The following is a 21,925-nucleotide window of genomic DNA, read 5'->3' on the forward strand; positions in this document are numbered from 1 at the left end:
TTATACAAACACATCTAAACAGGTGTTGATAATATTCATATTCTGTTTAATTTACATATTATAGAATGAAATCTGTGCAGGGGTTTGTATAGCCATCCATCCATCCATCCATCCATCCATCCATCCACTGTCAGAAGCCAACTCAACTCCAAGAGCAAAATTAGCACCATTAACAGCATAGCTGAAACATGGAGCATTCAAAAACATCTAATGATGCATGGTTTCCAACATCCTAGGGCTGATTCTGACAAACTGTACGTCAAGAGATACCATGGTGAATGTGGACTGTTTCAACTCCAGTCTGCATACAATATGGCTGACAGGCCTTCTCAGGGAGCACATTTGAGCTGTTAAAATCAAAGATCTTACAAAGCCTATCGCAGAACACTTCACATCTCTTAATCATAGCCACACAGATCTCTCTGTTTAACCTTTAACAGAGCTTCAGAGACAAAGAAAACCAGAAGAAGCTAAGCTCACTTCTAGCTTCGGATCATGTTTTTCTCCATATCTTAATGACCGACAAATTTTTTAATCTCTCCCTTTATCTTCTTTAATGGCAGCTTTCTCACTCCTACTTTCTCCTTCTCCTTTCATCTGTCCTGGCTTTGTTCCTCCTCCTGTATATGTTAGCTTCTTTAACTTTTTCAGTTGCATACCTGATCAAAACCTGAGCAAAGAAAGCAAGCAATATTCGCCAGCATGAGCTGTTTACTCAGAATTAAGACCCCTGCTTCAAAGAGAGGGTCAGGTGTGAAAGAATAGATCTTTCACTATATGAATAGCTTTTTAAAGACTTGGATTGATAATTTGTAGACAAAAACACCAGTTTAGCATGGATACAAAGCTCAAATCTTAAGGGAGAGACAGACAGTTTGCCTATTTCCACATAAGACACATAAGTACTAAATAAAAGGTACTAACCAGTTCAAAATTCTAAACAGCCAAGCTGATAGCAAATGTAGAATGTGCAATGCATCTGAGGAGACCATTAGCCATATTTTAGTGGGCTGCACTACACTAGCAGCTGAAAAATATAAGCACAGACACGACAGATTATCCAGGTATATACATTAGTTGATTTGCAAGGAACTTAATGTAAAAGTGTCCAACTGATGTTATTGCTATGTTCCACAACCAGTTACTTACTTCCAGGATTGTACCGCCATCATGTGAGACTTTACCCCCTGCACTGATCACACTATTGGAGACAACATGATTGCTTGTTGACTTTGCTGTACTTGATTACCACAGCATCACAGTCACATAAGCCAAAAACAGCTCTATCTGCATCAGACAGAAGTATAACATATGTGGAAAACAAAAACCAAGACCATACCAGCAGTAACTGGTTCACTGAGGTCCATCAAGAAAGTATTCAGAAAATATTTTGAGCTTATCCCATGTGAACCAAGAGCATCTGAAGTGCAAAAAACTGCACTGCTGGGATCTGCACATATCCTGCAAAAAGGCCTCTCGTTGAGGAAGTTCTTAGGACAAACGAACAAACCATCAAGAAAATAAAAGCCAAATAATAATAATAATAATAATAATAATATCATGTTTGGGGACTGTAGCTAATCCTAGTAGCATTGGACACAATGCAGGAACCGACTCCAGATAGCACAACAGTTCACTGCAGGACACACTTAGTCACAAAAGGCCAATTTGGGGTCATCCTGACCTGCACTTCTTTGGAATGTGGGAAGAAAGCCCATTGTGGACTTGGGAAGAACCATTTTATATTGAGCTTATTTATTTATATTCACACTTAATATATGCAGGAATTAATGCATTTCTTGATACCATGGAGATCATATTAAAGTTTACACTCCTGGATAGAACTCTGTTTTTCTCTCTAGAATGTCTTCATTCTTCATGACATGGATTTAATAAGGTGTTGGAAACACTCCTTAGGAATTCTGGTTCATGCTGACTCAATAGCACCATTCAGGTCGTGTAGATTTTTAATGACATATTTGTGCTGTGAACTTTCTCTGTTCCCCTCATCTCAGAAGTGCTCTATTGGACTGAGATCTGGGCACTGTACAGGGCAATGGAGTAAACTGAAGTCAAAGTCATGTTCATGGAATGAGTCAGTAATGTTTCTAAGCTTTGTGACATGGTGTATTATCCTGCTGGAAACATCCTTTTTGATAGGCGTCTACTGTAGCCATAAAGGGGTGCACATGGTCAGCAATAAAGCTCAGGGGTGCTGTGGCACTCAAGTGATGCTCAGTTGTTACTGTATAAAATAGTCTAAAGTGTGCCCAGAAAACATTACCCATATCATTTCACTAAGTAACATTTTTACGGTCCTGAATTACCCTACGTTACGATTTCTTGGCACAACAAAATGAAAAAATGGGTGCAGGCCTCTAATAAAACACGAACCAGACAAGCCCTTCACTCAAGTTTGGCTCTTCAGAGTAGGCCTCACTAGAGGCAGTCCAACCCAACACCCAAGAGGCATGTTCTGACCTTCACAGTGAAATATCTGCATCAGTTTGAGCTGTTGACATTAGGAAGGGTCGATTCATAGACAATGTTGTTTTCACCAGATTATGATCCCGCTATTCACATGTCACAGCAGAAATCATGAATCAGAGGACTAAGTGACATTTTTACAGTCCCCAGTTATCCCATGTTATGATTTCCTAGCACATAGAAGCAAAGAACTGGGTTCAGCCCTCAAAAAACCAGGAGCCAGATCAGCCATTTATCCACATCTGGCTCCTCAATGTAGGTCTCACTGCAGGCAGCCGGACTCAACACCCAACAAACATGCTCCGGGCTTCACTGACCCAATATAGGGCACAAGGTTTTAAAGTTTAAAAATACTCAAAAACAAAATTAAGTGAGGCAGGAGAAACACAGTCAGATCTTGGGCCTACAATAGCAGAACAAAGTTTCTTTATGAATAATTTATATTAAAGAAAATCATGCCAAGCAGGAGAAAGGAAGCAAATATGGGTTTTACCCTCACTTGCACAACCAGGGTCTGCTGGACCCTATCCTGGCTATAATAGAGTACAAGGCGAGGAACAATCACTGGGCAGGATGCCAGTCCAATACAGGGCACATACACACACCCACCCACACACCAAGCACAAACCAGGGCCAATTCTGAATCGCCAATTTACTTAACCGGCATGTCTTTGGACTGTGAGAGGAAACCCACACAGATAGAGGGAGGAAAGGCAAACTCCACACAGGGAAGTCCCAGGATGCCTACGAAACGTGAGACAGCAGCACTACCACTGCACCACCGTCAATTGCACAACCAAGAACACAAATCCTATAATATCTTGAAATATAGCAGAGGTAAAAATCCAGGAAAGAACTGTAAAAATCACAAAAACCAAAGTATGAATCAAAATTACAATGCTGTATAATGCTGCTACAATGCAGTATAAATCCGCCTCTCCATGTCATTAATTGGTCAAGAGTCCTGTCTTCAATTGTAAAGCGTAACCCATTGTGAGGGGGCTTTCAGTTTGTAGAGTCTATCTATAGGAATTCGCCAGGTTAGTACTGTGGTGCACTTCAAAAAACTGCTGAAAACACATTATTTTAATATGACCTTCTCATAACTTCACTGTAATTTAATCCTGATGCTCTGTATATCCAATTCATTATAATAACTATTCATGGTGGCTCTTCTGTTTCCTTTTCCGGCGTCCTTTTGGTGGTGGCTTGCGCCACCACCATCTGCTCAAAGCACCGTGACGTTCCAACATTGATGGATTAAAAGCCAGAAGTCTGCATGACCATCATCATCAAGTCCTTCCATGAGAACCCTAAATACAAAGAGGACTATTTCATTTTTTGTTAGGTAGAATGCCCAGATGGGACTGGGTGGTCTCGTGGCCTGGAAACACCGCAGATTTCATTTTTTTCTCCAGCCGCCTGGAGTTTTTTTTTTTTGCTTTTTCTGTCCCCCCTGGCCATCGGACCTTACTCTTTTTCTATGTTAACTAATGTTGTCTTATTTTAATTTCTTATTTTGCCTTTTATTTTTCTTTTCTTTTCTTCATTATGTAAAGCACTTTGAGCTACTTTTTTGTATGAAAATGTGCTATAGAAATAAATGTTGTTGTTGTTGTTGTAGTAGACTACATTTTCTAGAGTTATTTATTTAAGAAAATTTTAGTACAAATGTATCTGCATTGAACATATGACTGGCTGATTTGATTTGTGGATTGTGACATTTTTAATGGACATTTTGATATTAATTGCTGTTTAACAGGGTCCCAATCTGTCTGAAACTTTATGTTCTTTTTCCACAAAAACATGAGATTAAATTTCTTGGCCACAACCACAAATTACAAAAAAAATGACAAAAAAATATTTTTGGGTGAAGTATTCCTCTAAAGAAAACTTCACTTGAGTCAGGGACAAAACCCTGGCTAAACCATAACAGGCAGTTGTTGTGATCGTGTGAGGGGTTTGCACATTCTTCTCATTTCTGTGTGGATTTTCTTCCACATCCCAATGATTCCATGCATATTATGTTAACCCTTGTGTGGTGTTTGTATTTTTGTTACTCAGCTGGGGTTCATAGGTCTGGAAGACGCACAACATTATTGGGTTTTCACCACCTTAGCTTTAGACCTGAGTGTCACTCAGGCTGTAAAAACAGTGCTAAAAGCGTTAGTCCAGCAATGGTATAGACACGTCGGGTGTAAGACCCAAGGCTTACGTGGGCTGTAAAAGTGCCAACAGCGTTAGTGCTGAGCGTTACTCAGGCACCGGTATGGACATGTCTTGAGTAAGCGTCAGGCCTGAATGTTACCTGAGCAACAGTGTAGACACGACTCCTCCTAGCCTCACGATGGCATATCATAAGGCCAGGTTTATACTTTACGCGACGCGACGCATGCTCCAGCGGACGCTCCTGCTACGTAATCGTTGTACTGTTTATACTTGCACATGTACTTTACATAAATCTGGAAGAATCCACCAGGTGGCAATGCGAGATATTATCACGGTGAGAACAGGTTCGGCTTCGCTGTGTTGTGAATTGCCTGGAACAGCCATTAAATTCCAATGACACCTTACCGCAATATCACTGAAAAGGATGTTTAATGATTAAATCCATCAATCCAGGGATTTGTCCATTCCAGCTAACATTGCAAGATGAAGACAAGCACTCACATACATTAGCGTCATTTTAGTGTCACCAAATCTGCAAATGGCAGATAAGGAGACCTGGGTTCGCTCCCTGGGTCCTCCCTGCGTGGAGTTTGCATGTTCTCCCCGTGTCTGCGTGGGTTTCATCCCACAGTCCAAAGACAGGCAGGATAGGTGCATTGGCGATCCTAAATTGTCCCTAGTGTGTGCTTGGTGTGTGTGTGCCCTATGGTGGGCTGGCGCCCTGCCCGGGATTTGTTCCTGCCTTGCGCCCTGTGTTGGGATTGGTTCCAGAAAAGCCCTGTGACCCTGTGTTAGGATATAGGACACAGGCGGAGTGGTGGCTCTGAGGCTGGGGATCTGCACTGGCAATCGGAAGGTTGCCGGTTCGAATCCCGTAAATGCCAAAAGGAACTCTGCTCTGTTGGGCCCTTGAGCAAGGCCCTTAACCTGCAATTGCTGAGCGCTTTGAGTAGTGAGAAAAGCGCTATATAAATGCAAAGAATTATTATAGCATGTTGGAAAATGACTGACTGACTGACTGAAATCTGCATATATTTGGAAGGAAACCCAGAAGGAAAACATGTAAACTCCAGGCAGGGAATACCAGCGACATGACTCCCTGTGAGACAGCAGTGCTACTGCTCTGCCACTGTGTCACCCCCATATGTCTAATTATTAACAGTAGTCATTAAACGAAATTAACGATCTATCTGTAAAATGTAACATACATACTTTAATGCATTTCATCACGAAAGTGATATCAAGTATAAATCTAAGGATTCTAAATGTGCAGAAAGCTGGAATATCATAAATGTAATGTGTTCAGTGTGGCGATTGCTGCTGTCAGGTCAGGAGGAAGCTCCAGAAAAAAAGAAAGCACAAAAGATGGTATGTGAGACTTTTAAAACGTATCGTGTCATTACGATCAGGAATATGTGACTCTTGAATATAAAAGCACCACGAATGCATTTGTATGTCAGCATTTTGCTTCACCACATTGAACCATTCCTCAAACATCGAAGTGTTCACATCGATCCCGTAGGATCCGCACAGCGGCTTTCTGTCACATGTAGATAGTAAACAGAGACTCTGACGTCACGTTCTGACTTTTATCACACTGCGCCTCCTGACTTTTTGCTGGGACTGCAACTCATGCACGCATCGCATTGATTTCTGAGGACCTGCTCAGAGGACATGTCAGATGAATGCTGGGAACGCGTGGCAGCCATGATGCGTGCGTGTATGTGTTCTGAGCGTGGAGTATAAATGAGCCCTAAGAAACACCTCTTAGTGATGACAAAGTGAATCTGACTTCAGGCAGTGAAATTGAAGCGGTCAGTGAAACTGAAAGTGACTCTGGGAATCCGAAAATGACGCTCGCGTCACTCGCACATGTGCAGTGTGCTGTTCATATTATTATTAATATTATTTGTATTATTCTTTCTACACTTCTGGCTTTGTACTTTTAGTGTTTTGCACGTTTTACAGCAGAAAGATGAGATTTAATAAAAATGAAATTTTTCAAGCAAAAAAATGCAATTCTTTTTACATGTTTTTTTGAGAAAAAATGTAACGCTAAGGAGGCTACAACAGTCAGTCAGTCAGTCATTCTCCAACCCGCTATATCCTAACTACAAGGTCACGGGGGTCTGCTGGAGCCAATCTCAGCCAAAACATGGCACAAGGCAGGAACAAACCCCTGGCAGGGCGCCAGCCCACCGCAGGGCACACACACGCACACACGGGACAGTTTTAGGACTGCAAATGCACCTAACCTGTATGTCTTTGGACTGTGGGAGGAAACCCACGCAGACACGGGGAGAACATGCAAACTCCACGCAGGGAAGACCTGCGAAGCAGCAGCGCTACCACTGCGCCACCGTGCCGCCGTTTAACATTTTATGTTAAACTACATAAAAGATGTTAAACTACACGGTGGCGCAGTGGTAGCGCTGCTGCTTCGCAGTAAGGAGCCCCGGGTTCGCTTCCCAGGTCCTCCCTGCGTGGAGTTTGCATGTTCTCCCCGTGTCTGCGTGGGTTTCCTCCGGGCGCTCCGGTTTCCTCCCACAGTCCAAAGACATGCAGGTTTGGTGGATTGGTGATTCTAAATTGGCCCTAGTGTGTGCTTGGTGTGTGGGTGTGTTTGTGTGTGTCCTGCGGTGGGTTGGCACCCTGCCCGGGACTGGTTCCCTGCCTTGTGCCCTGTGTTGGCTGAGATTGGCTCCAGCAGACCCCCGTGACCCTGTTTTTGGATTCAGCAGGTTGGAAAATGGATGGATGGACTTCAAGTCACTAACAAACAATGTAGTCAGCAAATACATTTACTATTTACCTCTTCTAGATCACATTTATCAATGAAACTGGTGTTCAGTTATTGTGATAAAATGTGATTTATGGGTAGAAATCAATAATAATCAAGATACAGGGTGGAATATATCAAACATTTTAATGACAGAAACAAACTATTTTCAAGATAACAACCAAGTGTTGAAGATGCTCTGCTTGTTAAATTACATGAAATCTTCACCTTCCTCTATTACGCTGGTTGATGTAGCGGAGCAGTTATTTTGGATTTTTCTTCAGTGTTAAGTATCATGCAGCCCCCCATACTGTTTGGGGAAATGAACAGCATGAATGTTAACTCATTTATATGGATTCAGGGCTTTCTTTTAAATCATTGCCAGACAGTCACAGTACAAGACACTTTTTCTAAAGTCATTTATTCAAACACAGGAAGCCAGCAGAGGTGTCTTATCACCATTACTATTTACTCTGTACATACAGTAAGTGACCTGAGAGAGAACAATGACCACTGCTCCATTATCAGGTATGCTCATAGGATGCATATCTGGGGAGGATGAAAGCCAGTATCTAAATCAAGTGGACTGTATGGTAAACTGGTGCAATAAGAACTGTCTCTCTCTGAATGTAAAAAAGACCAAAGAAATGATATTTATTTTTTTATTTAATTTTTATTTTGCAGTTTTTGATCTACTTTCATCGTCAGCCTCTGCAAAAGTGCAGCTTCAGGAAGAGCTGACCACAGTCAGTGAGGTTTACATTCTTTCGACATTCAAGCTACAGCCCAAGGCGAGCACCACAATCTTCGGCCTCTATTCCTCAAAGGACAACACAAAGTATTTTGAACTGTCAGTGTTGGGGAAATTAAATCGAGGTAAGCAGAAAATATCCTTTCAGCTTTTTGTTAGACTGTAGTAGCAAGATATTAAAATAATCTTTAGAGTGGGATTCTGTCTTTGATGCTTGTGGAGCCTGTAGATTTCATTCTGACATGTAAAGCTTAATAAAGTCCAATGAGACAATCAGCTTATAACATCGAGGTGTTATGAGTTCATTGCTCTTAAATACTTCCTGTTTTAATGAACTTTGCCTAGATAGCTTTGTTATATGAGTTGGAGACGGTGGCACTGACCAGAAAGCAGGAGACAGAGCTGGAGGTGGCAGAGTTAAAGATGCTAAGATTTGCATTGGGTGTGACGAGGATGGATAGGATTAGAAATGAAGACATTAGAGGGTCAGCTCAGGTTGGACGGTTGGGAGACAAAGTCAGAGAGGTGAGATTACGTTGGTTTGAACACGTAAGGAGGAGAGATGCTGAGTATATCGGGAGAAGGATGTTAAAGAAAGAGCTGCCAGGGAAGAGGAAAAGAGGAAGACCTAAGAGAAGGTTTATGGATGTGGTGAGAGAGGACATGCAGGTGATGGGTGTGACAGAGCGAGATACAGAGGACAGAAAGATATGGAAACAGATGATCCGCTGTGGCAACCCCTAACAGGAGCAGCCAAAAGAAGAAGAAGAAGAAGAAGAGATTTGGCACTCTGTTACAATGGACACAACATCCTTAATTTGACTGGCGCCTCCAGTTTGCATGTTGTCCTTCTGTCCTGGAGAGCTTTTCTGGGTATTCCAGTTTTCCTTCTACATCCCAACGATATGCAGGTTAGGTTGATTGAAACTTCCCAGTGTAAGCGTGAGTGTGACAGGTCCCTGTCATGAACTGGCACTCCATCCATTGTTGGTTCCTGCCTGCTCCCCACTTAGCCAAAATAGTTTCCAACACTTTGAGACACTAAGTTGGATTAAGTGGGTTTATGTTTTGTTGAGTAGCCATTTTACAGCTGTCCCTTTTTAAACCTGCCATTTAATCTAATGCCCTTCTCATTAGTCCTTCATATTTTAAAAGATATGACTACCCTTCATGTCTGCCATAGATGGTGCCTCATGGTCTCTGTACAGTATATATGGTGTCATAAACAAGAAAAAAAAGAGCCACAAAAAGGTTTGGGGCAGCCATCCATATATTGTTCCTTGCTGAAAAATAGACGGATGTGTACAGGCTGGAGTCCACAACAGAAATGACTCGATAGCACAAAGATGGCAGGTATTATAGGAGAGCTGAGGAAGTGATGTCATCAGTGGGGACGGAACCAGAAGTGGCGTCATTGGGGCCAGGCAGGATATTCCGTAACTGGTCTGCAGAGAAGTGAGAGACCACCCCCTGGTCTGGCGTGGAATTACTCTCATTCGCCCTTTAGCTGCCTCCCATGCGCACGTGTGTGACAATGGTTAGAAACGTATGTGCCATAAAAAGGTCAGAGGGTCCTGAATAACCCTGGATTGCTGGTTACTGCTGCAGGCGAAACACCAAGAAAAATTTCTGTGCTCTATGCCCAAATGCAAAGCTGTACACCCCACCACTTTGAGAAGGGATCAAAAAAAGATGTGAATTGATCATCAGGGGCCTCATGCATAACGCCGTGCGTAGAATTCGCACTATAACATGACGTAAGCACAAAAGCAGAAATGTGCTTACGCACCAAAAAATCCAGATGCATAAATCTGTGCGAACGCCAATTTCCACGTTTTTCCACTACATAAATCCCGATCAGCGTGAAAAGTAACGCATGTGCACACGCCTGCTGTCCCGCCCCAACTCCTCCCAGAATTACGCCTCTTTGAATATGCAAATCAATATAAATAGCCCTTAAGCTCAGCCTTCTGTGAAAAGACAATGGCAAAAAAAAGGGGGAAAATAGAAGAATTTCAGTTAATACCAAGTGGAGGCAAAGAAAAATATACTATTTGTTGATTTAAACAGTGGTATAAACAACAAAAGGAAGTTGATCGAGTGACATAGCATGTCGGAGAAACGTTCACAAAGTCTCACAGTGCCCAAAATAAAAAAGAAGTTGTCACATATCAAAGTCGCTGTGAAAAGGCGAGTCGTAGCCCACCGTCTGAGTGTCATATGAAAGCTTATTAGGGTACAGAGAAAAAAAAAAGGCACACAGTGGGAAAAAACATGAAATGTCAACTTTAATCTCTAAATCTCCACTTTAATCACGTAGTTTATTTTGTCATTAAAGTAAAACATCATAAACTTCATCTTAAAATCGTTTAATTTACTAGTTTCTCAATCCCTTCGTAACTAAAGTAGCACGTTAAATGCTTTGTTTTTTATTTGATCTTCTATGTGCTCTATGTGTGTGAATCACTACCTGCTTCTTAATCCGGCTTTCTCTTCCTCCGACAGTACACAGAATCCATTACATTCGTGATATTACAGCTCTCTGAATAATTAAAATACTGAGATGTATACTTGATATCATTTTCATGATGATAGGAGCTAAAGCATGTTATTAAACATGGGAACACGGTGGCACAGTGATTGTTCATGTCTCACGCACGATGCTTGCTGTGCCATGCGCGACCTTCAATGAAAAACTTTATTGCAGCAGTACTGTCTCTTTCAAATGTACTAACCCCCAATTCCTTTCCTTACTTTTCTTTCTCCAAATACCCAATCGCCGCACAATCAGCTCTGTAATAGATGTCAAGCCATCTGTAAGCTTAAAATGCAGATTCTTCAAAACTTTTAAGGAACATTGAAATATCTTCGTAGTACATGTTTAAATATTCTATCCATCTATCCTTCCAGCACCAGCAAGAATACAGCACGAGGCAGGAACAATCCGTGAACGGAGCGCCAGTGGCACTGTGTCCTCACATGTTTAATTATTAACAATACAGATTATTTAAATGAAGTTAAATTTTTATCTGTATAATATAATAAACATATTTTTCTGCATTTCATCTGAAAAATGATATCATCATCATATGTAAATATGTGCTTTATAAAGTGGCTCAGGTTGTGCAGTATTATAACTGTATCGCAAGTTTACAGTGAGGTAATTGTACTTATAAGTACAAACAGTTCTACAAGGAGCACTTGATGGACTGATTGAGTGCGTTTAGAGTTCTTGGGATGAAACTGTTTCTGAACCGCAAGGTCTGCACAGGAAAGGCTTTAAAGCGTTTGTCGTATGAGAGCAGTTCAATAGGCAGCATGGTTGAGGCAGCGTGTGCTTCATGCTGTATACCGATAATTCTCTTTCCGATCAGCTGCTGTACAGCTGTGATTCCACACTCATATACAGTGATAAAAATACTCTGAGTGGTGTAGTGAGAGTAATATGGAAAAAGATGATCCAATGTGGCAACACCTAACAGCAGAAAGAAGAAGAAGAAGGTGCAGTGAGAGTAACAATGCTAAAGCAGCTATGGTATTTAGAACAGTTTGACCATTCTGTGGACCGTTATATTGTTACAGGTTAATTACAATCAGATGCATTAAACTAATAAACAATATGCGGTTAATTTCAGTGTATTTATAAAGCCGTGTCAGGGATGTGGATCTAAAAAAGAAAAGGTAACCACACTGGGCGGCACGGTGGCGCAGTGGGTAGCGCTGCTGCCTTGCAGTTCGGAGATCTGGGGACCTGGGTTCGCTTCCCGGGTCCTCCCTGCGTGGAGTTTGCATGTTCTCCCCGTGTCTGCGTGGGTTTCCTCCGGGTGCTCCGGTTTCCTCCCACAGTCCAAAGACATGCAGGTTAGGTGGATTGGCGATTCTAAATTGGCCCTAGTGTGTGGGTGTGTTTGTGTGTGTCCTGTGGGTTGGCACCCTGCCCGGGATTGGTTCCTGCCTTGTGCCCTGTGTTGGCTGGGATTGGCTCCAGCAGACCCCCGTGACCCTGTGTTCGGATTCAGCGGGTTGGAAAATGGATGGATGGATGTAACCACACTGGAACTGTAGCACTGCTTTGACGCTGGGTGCTGCCATTTTGCACAACCGAGCGGAGAACTTGCATACATCAGGGTTGGAGCTACTGTGAAAATGTGCGTGGCTTTACACCAAGTTTAGGTTTTATACATCGCGATTTGAGTGTGGAAACGTTCTTACGCAACATTTTTGTACGTACACAACGTTTATACATGAGGCCCCTGATGTTGACACGGAAAGCAAAAACTGATGTATAATGTAGTAGTGTACAACTAAATGGTCATGATAGCTGTGTGACTAAAAGATCCATCAGCATGGTTCACAATGTGGCAACTGTCAATGCTTGTGTCAGGGGAAATGTGGAAGTCACTAGGTCTTACGTTATGGTACCCTGTAATAAAGCAAGGGGCATGCTGATTTTGCAGGTCAGGCACTATCGTTCTACCCTCTCATGTGCAAGCAACATAAAAATATAAGAAAACTGCCCTGTAAAATGACACAAAGAACACACTAAAGAGTTGGAGTACCACCTTGGTAACCCCGTATGATTTGACAGTTTTTAGTGTAAATAAACATTTACAGTTAGTTGTGAAGATGTCTTTACAGACACAAGTCCAAACAGAACCGATGTAGGTAACTGGTTTGCCGGTTTATGAAGGAACTTGGTAAGAAGGGGATGGTCCAGGAGGTAGGACCATCAATCACCCAATCTGCAGAGAGAGAAAGAGAGAATGGATCGGAAAGCAGTGCCAACCCTTGGCTTGGCAAGTAATTACATTTACTAGAGCCCTTAAGCTGTCTCCCCTGTGCATGCACGTGACAGCGCAGAGAAACACACTTCTACTGTGCCAATTGTGGCATCAGGCTGCGGGGTGGTGACTCTCACAAACATAACACACAAAGGACATGCAGCAAATCCTCATCGGTACAGCAGTGGACACTAGACATACTGTTTCTACTGTATCTATGTTGACCTTTTGGTATTCACAAGTTTCTGTTACATGTAATAACAGTTTTTCTTGTTGAAAAACATTTGCTTTTGTCTTGTTTTCAGTCAGTCAGTCAGTTTCCAACCCACTATATCTGAACACAGGGTCACGGGGTTCTGCTGGAACCAATCCCAGCCAACACAGGGTGCAAGGCAGGAACAAACCCCAGGCAGGGCGCCAGCCCACCGCAGGGCACACACACACACACACCCACCCACACACCAAGCACACACTAGGGACAATTTAGGATCGCCAATGCACCTAACCTGCATGTCTTTGGACTGTGGGAGGAAACCGGAGCACCCGGAGGAAACCCACACAGACATGGGGAGAACATGCAAACTCCATGCAGGGAGGACTCGGGAAGCGAACCCAGGACTCCTAACTGCAAGGCAGCAGCGCTACCACTGCGCCACCGTGCCACCCCTTTTGTCTTGTTTTTTCTGGGCTAAATATAATGCTCAGGAGGTTAAAGCTTTGAAGAGGGCAGAACATATCTCAGCTGTTATCAAGGAGGCTCACCAATGCTTTTACTTCCTAAAATATCCTGAGGAAATCCCAGATGTGTTTGTGTACAGTATGCACCCATTTCCTTAAAACTGGCTTAAGCAGTATCAAGATTGGATGGCTGGATGGATGGATGGATGGATGAAGATGGGCTCCAGCTCCCTTCAGCCCAGAACTAGATTAATCAGACTCAAAAATGAATGGATGGTTGAAAGGATGAATGATGAGGGGCTCCAGCTCTTCTTGACCCTATAAATAGTTCAAATAGGTTTACAAATGGATGAAGGGCTGAGTTAACTAAAAGGGGTTCCAGCTGTCCATGACCCAGAATGGATATATGCAGTAGATTCATGTATTGGATAGGCCAATGCTTCCCATGAACCAGAAGCTGAATTAAGTAGCTTGATGGACAAAGTTGTGTGGCAGCTTCCTACAACCCTACATTTGTATTATATGGTTTAAAGCAGTGTTTCCTAAACACGGTCCTGGGAACCCCCTGTGGCTGCAGGTTTTTGTTCCAACCAGATTCCTAATCAGTGACAACACCTGATAGCACTGAGCTCATTTAATTAGCTGGTATTTTTTTTCTTTTATTCGACATTCAGAAAAGCACAGCAGCATGATTGTTACATTTATTATAAGACATTTAGAAATATTTCTGCTTTTGCTATAGATTTAAATGCTTAACTCTTGTGATAAGCTGCCCGGACACAGACAGACGGACACCATATTCAAGTCCACCACACGTTTATTATTCATTATTAATTCAATAAGTGCCCAACCCAGTGCACAAAGCACCAATCACCCCTTCAAAAGTCCTGGCCACAACACAATGCCTTTCAAGTCTCTGGTCCGCCTCCACTCCTCTCCACCATGCTTCGTCTTCTTCCTCCCGACTCTTGCTCCTGACTGGAGGGAGGCGGCCCCTTTTATGTGCCCCGGATGGGCTCCAGGTGCATCCTCAGGACCTCCGTAGCCACACCCCTGTGTGGCGGAAGCTCCCAAGGAGAAGCCGGAAGTCCACCGGGTGCCCTCAAGTCTCTTCCCCCCAGCACTTCCTGGTGTGGCGGAAGTACTGAGGGACAATGTTCCCAAGGCATCGGGGCGCCCCCTGGCGGTGACCACGGGCCCCTACAGGGTTGAGCTTCTAAGCTCCGTACCCGTGGTCCCCAAAGCCACCAGGGAGGACGCCCCCCTCGTGTCCTGGAGAAGGCACAAGCCCTCCTCCACTCCTCCTAGGCGTCCCGGCCGGGCATGGACACCCGCCGGGCACCACACTCTCTTTTGTGGATTTCATTATACTTTTCCCCCTTTGTTGTGCAGTATCTTAATAATGATAATTTAAAACGAGTAGATCAGACACCCAGGCAAACAACACTGAATAATCAAAGGCTGCAAGTACTTTAGAGTCAGACCCACTAATTAGTAAATAATGGATTAATTAAACAATTAGAACACCTTGAAAAGTAGAATGAAAATCAAGATGAAAATACTATATCAGTTCACTTAATTAGCCCAGGAGTTCAATTAAAAACAGAAGCTGGTTGGAACAAAAACCTGCAGCCCAGGGGGTCCTCAGGACTTTGTTTGGGAAACACTGGACTTCAAAGCATAAATAATGAATGAATCTGAAACTGTATGAACGAATACGTGAATAAATTTAGCCTCAGATTCTTTTCAACTGTGAAATTGACTTAGAAGAGTTCAGTAAATGGATGACTGGATGAATGGATAGGCAGATTCATAATAATCAACAACACACATCCATCCATCCATCCATTTTCCAACCCCAACAACACACAGTGCAAAGTAATTCATAAATTGTAAAGACGTGTAGCATTGCTGGCCTTCTTAAAGAAATACTCGACCCAAAAATATTTTTCTTATTTAATGTTACTTACCCCATGTATTTTGTAGTACTGAACAAGAAAAATGTATAATCTCATGTTTTCATTTTCATTCATCAGAATCTTTTCTGGAGGTGGTTTATTTAACAATATTTTAGTAAAAAAACTTGTGTTTGGGACTGTTCTATGAAGAAAATTGATGAAAAGAACCAGGAGATAGAGACATGGTTAAAATAATGCGCCAGGTTTGCTGATCTTTTCTCTGTCATATGAACATCAGAACATAAGAAATTTGACAAACAAGAGGAGACAATTCCGTCCATCAAGGCTGTTTGTTTAGTTAATAGTTAAGCTGTCCCAATATCTCATCCAGACTGTTCTTATAGGTTGTCAAGGTTTCTTCTTCAATTCCACTTTGTTCCAGAGTAACACAATTCTGCGTAAAGAAGTGCACACTGGCTTCAGTTTTGAAAGCACTTCAACCTTAATTTCCACTGAGGTCCTAGTTACTAACCAAAAATCAAAGTTCAAAAAACACAAAGCAGATGATTAAAAAGCCATTAAGTGCAGAAACAAAAGTAATAGCATGAAGGGTTTAGTTTATCCAATCTCAGATACAGTGGGGTCATTTGTCGTGTGGCTGTGTGCAGGAATGACAGCTCCATGAAGGAAGAAAATTTGGGGCGTCAACAGGGTCATCCTGTTTATTGTCCAAGGACACAAAAAAAGCAAATGAAAAGGTAGCATTCTTGGGCGTGTGTTCTTCCCATTATGTGGGGTAACCATCTTAAAGAGACAAGGCTTATCAGGCTGATTATCCAAGGTTACTGTGGTAGCAGAGGAAGGAATGATGCCTCCTTCTGGAGGGTTGGGTTTCTAAAGGCAGCCGAACCCAAAGAGGTGGGGTCAGTTGCCCTCACTGGGTGGCTTCTTGACACTGTGGGGTAAGAAGGAGATGACCGTGTTAGCCATAGCTCCCTCTCTCATCTTAGCGGGTTATTACATTCATCGACAGAGCCTGTGAGGAGGTCTTCCAATGTGCATGCGTGACAGTGCTGATTTAAGCACCGTTACCAATTATGACATTAGAAGTCACGCTCTCCCAGAGGGCCATTGGAGAATCACCATAGCAACAGGAGGCATTGAAATGAGAAAATGACGGCGCCCATGCCAAAGCAAAATGGCATTGTCATATAATGGAAATAAAATATGAACTTTCGATTGTAGAGATTTAAAAATTAAACAATCTCAGAAATGAATTCTACAAGGTGAACAACTCTTTAAGGGATATAAAGGACATCTCTAATAAATAATAAATAAACAAAAATCATACATCACGACAGGGACTTTATGAGCATATGACTGGATGACTTGACATGTGGTGTCTGCAACATGGACATTTGTGGTTTGCAGTTGCCTAGTATTAGTCACCTTGGACGCCATTTGTTTCAAGAATTGTTATTTTTGTTGTGCATAAAAATATGAGATTATTTTTTTCTAGGATGTCGGTACACAATACATAGGGAAACATACAAAAATATGATCTTTCTGTGGATTTTCCTTTAAGGATGGCTAGAGGATGCAGAGCTAAGGGGTGTGACGGTGCCAGTCACCTCCAGACTCCCTCTTCACATATGGGAGTGTGTAGAACCCAACACCGTCGATAATTATGACCAAGATGAGCTGACAAACAAGGACAAATCTCAGATGAAGCCAGGGGATGGTGGGAAGTGCTCAGGTGCATTTATTAAAAACAGTCAAAAACAAAACCAAAAAAGGAGTCCACTATGCAATGTTCTAAAAAAACAGTACATGAATAAATCCATAAAACCAGGTGAAAAGTGGGGATAAAAATCCATAATAAATAAATCCGTTAAAATGCAGTCTAACTCCTCATGATCTCAGCCCACCTCCTTCTACATCTCCCCGGCTCACCCATTACTCGCGTAGCCGGTGGAGACTCAGCAGCCACGAACTTTTTTCTGCCGACCCCCATCTTGGCTGCCAGACCGTTCGGGGTCGGCTCTCTTTCCGTCTTCCTTTGCGCTCACTAGGTCGCACCTCGGATGCCTAGGGAGGGCACCTGCCTTGCTTGACCCACTCCACCCAAATATTCAGTGGGACAAACTAGCCCCTAGAGCACCACAGCCTATGCTCCTTCATGGGGCTTCAGCTCGTACTGCCTTCTCCTTCCAGGTGGTCAGATTGTCCTCCCAAGACTGCCTTTCATGTCCTTTAACCTCCTTCTCTTTCCATCTTTTTTTTTTTCCTCTTTTTTCCTTCCCCTGTGCCGGCCCGTACTTACAGTACACAGCTCCGTGGGCTCAGAGCCTTAATCACACACCGCAGGAAGCCGATTAAGCAATTGAGAACGATCACACCCACACGTGAAGGTACAACTCACCACAATTACCTCCTTAACTCCCCGCGGTTGTGCACTCGCGCCCACGGAGACAAACGTAGCTATCTGGATTTAAAACTGGCCATATTTTTTAAACCGCGGACCCGCTATACCATAAGGGGAGACTGGAATGAGGTGGACAAATTGGTCCAAAACTAATTTCAAGCTTATGTGTTATCCATTTCATTGTTTGTTCATTCAGTCACTTGTTTAATAACAATACCAGTGTTATCCATCATACTGAAGTAATTCAAGGACATCATTTTCAAATAATTGCATTTTTATTCAGAAGTTTAGTTTCTGTTTTAAATTCAGTAGGCTGGTTGTTCAGGGGAAGCATAGTAGTTTAACAGTCTGGCTGTCCTCCCTGTGTTCATATGGATGTTCTATGACATGCTGTTAGGGTGATTGGTGATATTAAATTGGCTTAGCATGAGTGAGGGTATAAAAGTGATCTGTGATGGACCGTGGCTGGTCCATGTCTTGTGTCATTTTCTGCTGGAATGGGTTTAACAATTATTAGTCTGGACCAAGTTGTTTCAGGAAAATGGACTGATATTTGCACATCATTGAATACGTTCATTTTCTGAACTTACTTTTTCCTTTTGAGGAAGCTGGAGTGTATTTTGGCAGCATCACACACTTGGTTTCCCATCTTCGAAGGGGACTGACATTCATGCCAACATACATAACTTTGGGAAGTGGAAGAAAACTGAATTACCAAAGAAAATCAACAGAGCCATGGGAGGAAGGTGTAATTGCCACACAGGCAGGGTTAAGACTCAGACCCAGGTCCAAGATTCTGCCAGGCATCAGTACTAAATGCTATGCCTCCAACTGAGCTAACCTCTTTTCCTTTTTGCTGATATTCAGGACAGATTTAATTTGTCTGATGTGTGACTGCATGTGCTTTGATACCCAACAGCAAATCTTCGATATGTGAAGAGTGATGGCAAGTTAAACGTCGTCACCTTTAACAACATTCAGCTTGCTGATGGGAAGCGCCATGCAGTTCTTTTACGGCTCAGTGGGTTACAACAAGCGTCTGGCACAGCTGAGCTCTACGTTGACTGCACCGCAGTGGAAACAGTGAAAGATCTGCCTGCTGCATTTACAAACTTCCCAAAAGAGCCAAACTCCCTTGAGTTGAGGACCCTCAACAAAAGGCCGCAGGTAGGTGTGGAATGAAACATTTTGAAGATGTGCAGCTCACCAATACCCTAATCAGAGATTTACTGTACATGATTCAAACAGCCAGTCTTGATTTTATTTTTTTTTATTTCATTAAATGTGTATATCTTGTTCATATAGGATACCCTGGAGGAACTTAAATTGGTAACAGGGGGTTCCCTGGCAAATGCTGCTGCCATTCAGGAGTGCCAGTTGCAGCAGAATGATGCGGCTTTGAATTTTGGTAAGTTATTCAAGAAAGACAATGAAAAATTTTAGATTAACATTTATTCATTTTTTTTTAAAATTTTCATTCTGTATTATCAATAGTTAGACCCCTGCACAATGACTTTGCTAGAAGTAGACTGAGATTTTCATTCTGTCTGTTCGTTAGAGGTTAGCGTGTTTTTTTTCCCTCTGGAATCCCACTTTTCCTCCCACATTCCAAAGACATTACAGGACAGATTGATAGATTACTCTAAATCAGGGGTGTCCAACTCCGATCCTGGTGGGCCGCAGTTGCTGCAGGTTTTCATTCTAACTCGTCTCCTAATCAGGGACCAGTTTTCCCTGCTAATTAACGTCTTTTCCCTTTATTTTAATAGCCCTGCTTTTAAGGATTCAGTCCTCTGAATCGATTCTTTTCTTCATTCAATGGCAGCCACACAGAAGTGAGACATGAAGCGAGCCAACAGATGACCAGCTAAATCGGGGCTTCAAAATCCAACCAGTTTCTTAATGAGAAGCCAATTCTTGCTATTGATGAAATTAATTAATGTTGCTCTTGTTATGCCACAGTAGTCTTCTACAAAACTGTTGATTTTCTGTCTTTTTCTAAGAACGCTGTCAAAATGTGATCAGCCTTACTGAGACCTTCACCTTTCTTTATTTTCAGAGACTGTGTGATGGGCACAGGAGAGCTGGTCATTTTGTGTCTCATTATTGTTTGGCTGCTAATTAATGAAAAAGAAACAAGTAAGGGGTCTGAGTCAAGTAAATTAAAACTATGCCAAAATAAGTTAATAAGCAGCCAGACGAATGAAGAAGATGGTGTAAAAGAATAGCCTCGACACACTTAAAAAGGTTTGGGGCAGCCACCCATATATTATTCCTGGCTGCAAAAGATTCTTTCAATAGAGATGTTCTCAATACCGAGTCCAAAACAGAACTGTCGATGGTTTGTCAAGATGGCGGTTTTAAGGGATTGGAGAGGAAGTGACGTAAGGGAACCGGAAATGATGTTCTTCAGATGTCAGAGTAGGTGCTGGAAGTGATATTCTTCTGGTGCGCCAGGAACGGCGCCATCTATTCTAAATCAGACAGGTTTTCCCGTGGCTGGTCTGTAGAGATAACAGGGGAAGGTATAGTGCATCCCACCACCCCCTGGCCTGGCGTGATATTACCTTTGCTTGGTCCATACAATGGCTTCCTAGTTGCACGTGTGTGACAATGGTTAGAGTGAAAACCCGAAGCCACTATGGCCCTCCAGGACTGGAGTTGGGCATACCTGCTCTAAATTGTCCTCCTATAGCTTACTAACATGCAATGTAAAGCAATTTTAAAGCTGAATAAAATAAACTAGCCCTTCATGAGTGAATCTGGCTGTGTGTGCTCTACAATCAATTAGCACCTTGGCCACAGTTGGCATTACACACAAAGCTTCAGAGATAGTTTCTGACCCCCCACAATCCAGAGAAACCGTTATCTGTTTTTCCAAGATAATTTTTTTTTAAAGATTATCTTTTTAATCAACCAAAAGTTCAAAACACTAGCAATTTTAAATATTTTACAAAAGTTTTCGTGGCGCCCCTAGAAAATTCCGCGGCGCACCAGTGCTGGTTGCCCGACAGTGATTTAAAAGAATAATAGTGTGCATTAAGGTGATCCCTATAAGAGCAATATGCCCCTCCAACCACAATAAGAATTGATAATGTTGAAAGGTTTGTGTCAGACCATCTTAGATTTCAACGTGAATAATTAATAATAATTTTTTGCATTTATATAGCGCTTTTCTCACTACTCAAAGCGCTTAGCTATTGCAGGTTAAGGGCCTTGCTTAAGGGCCCAACAGAGCAGAGTCCCTTTTGGCATTTACGGGATTCGAACCGGCAACCTTCCGATTGCCAGTGCAGCTCCCTAGCGTCAGAGCCACCACTCCGCCAGACGAATACCGTGTGTTATGTATGGACTAGAACGTGGACCTGTAATAAAATTAATTTGGTGTGGCCCTACTTTTAATCAAAGAAAATTATATAACAAAGAGCACCAATGATCGACTGGTGCTCATTCAAAGTTGAGAAAGCCCCCCTTGTTTGTAACACAGGATTAGAAAATGGATTAAAGACAGGGAAGAAGTCCAGTCCTTATTTGTAAAGCTCTGATTTTTCAAAGTCAAAGTCAAAGTGAACTTTATTGTCATCTCAACCATATACAAGTATACAGATAGATTAAATTGCGAAGCTCAGGGTCCACAGTGTAACAACATGCAATAAATAAATTAAAAATAGAATTAAAATTTAAACATTTTAAAAATTAAAACACAAACAAGACAAGACATTGTACAAAGATAGGACAAAGAAGTAGCAGCAATATTGATGACTAAGATATGTAATATAATAAATAATAATAGATATAGATAATATAGAAATTATCAGTGTATGATAATAGTTGTTTAAGACGTGTAAACAATGACAGGTCAGAATGTTTCACAGCACAAGGATAACAAGAGTGTCAAAATACTTAAAGGTCAGTATGAGATTTTCAGTTCTTTTCTACATGCACACTCGTCTTTGC

At 42.2% G+C, this 21,925-nt stretch overlaps 1 protein-coding gene across 1 annotated transcript in view; it reads left to right on the plus strand.

Moving 5' to 3' along the window:
* Window positions 1–21,925, plus strand: part of thbs4a (thrombospondin 4a) — a 160,166-nt gene that overhangs the window by 17,619 nt on the left and 120,622 nt on the right. The window contains exons 2-4 of the mRNA XM_028805726.2: window positions 8,120–8,311; window positions 18,888–19,135; window positions 19,274–19,376. Of these exons, the coding sequence (XP_028661559.1) occupies window positions 8,120–8,311; window positions 18,888–19,135; window positions 19,274–19,376 (543 nt within the window). The remainder of the gene's footprint in view (window positions 1–8,119; window positions 8,312–18,887; window positions 19,136–19,273; window positions 19,377–21,925) is intronic.

The sequence above is a fragment of the Erpetoichthys calabaricus genome, chromosome 7 (genome assembly GCF_900747795.2).
Source record: "Erpetoichthys calabaricus chromosome 7, fErpCal1.3, whole genome shotgun sequence".
In the NCBI taxonomy this organism is placed as follows: Eukaryota; Metazoa; Chordata; class Cladistia; order Polypteriformes; family Polypteridae; genus Erpetoichthys; species Erpetoichthys calabaricus.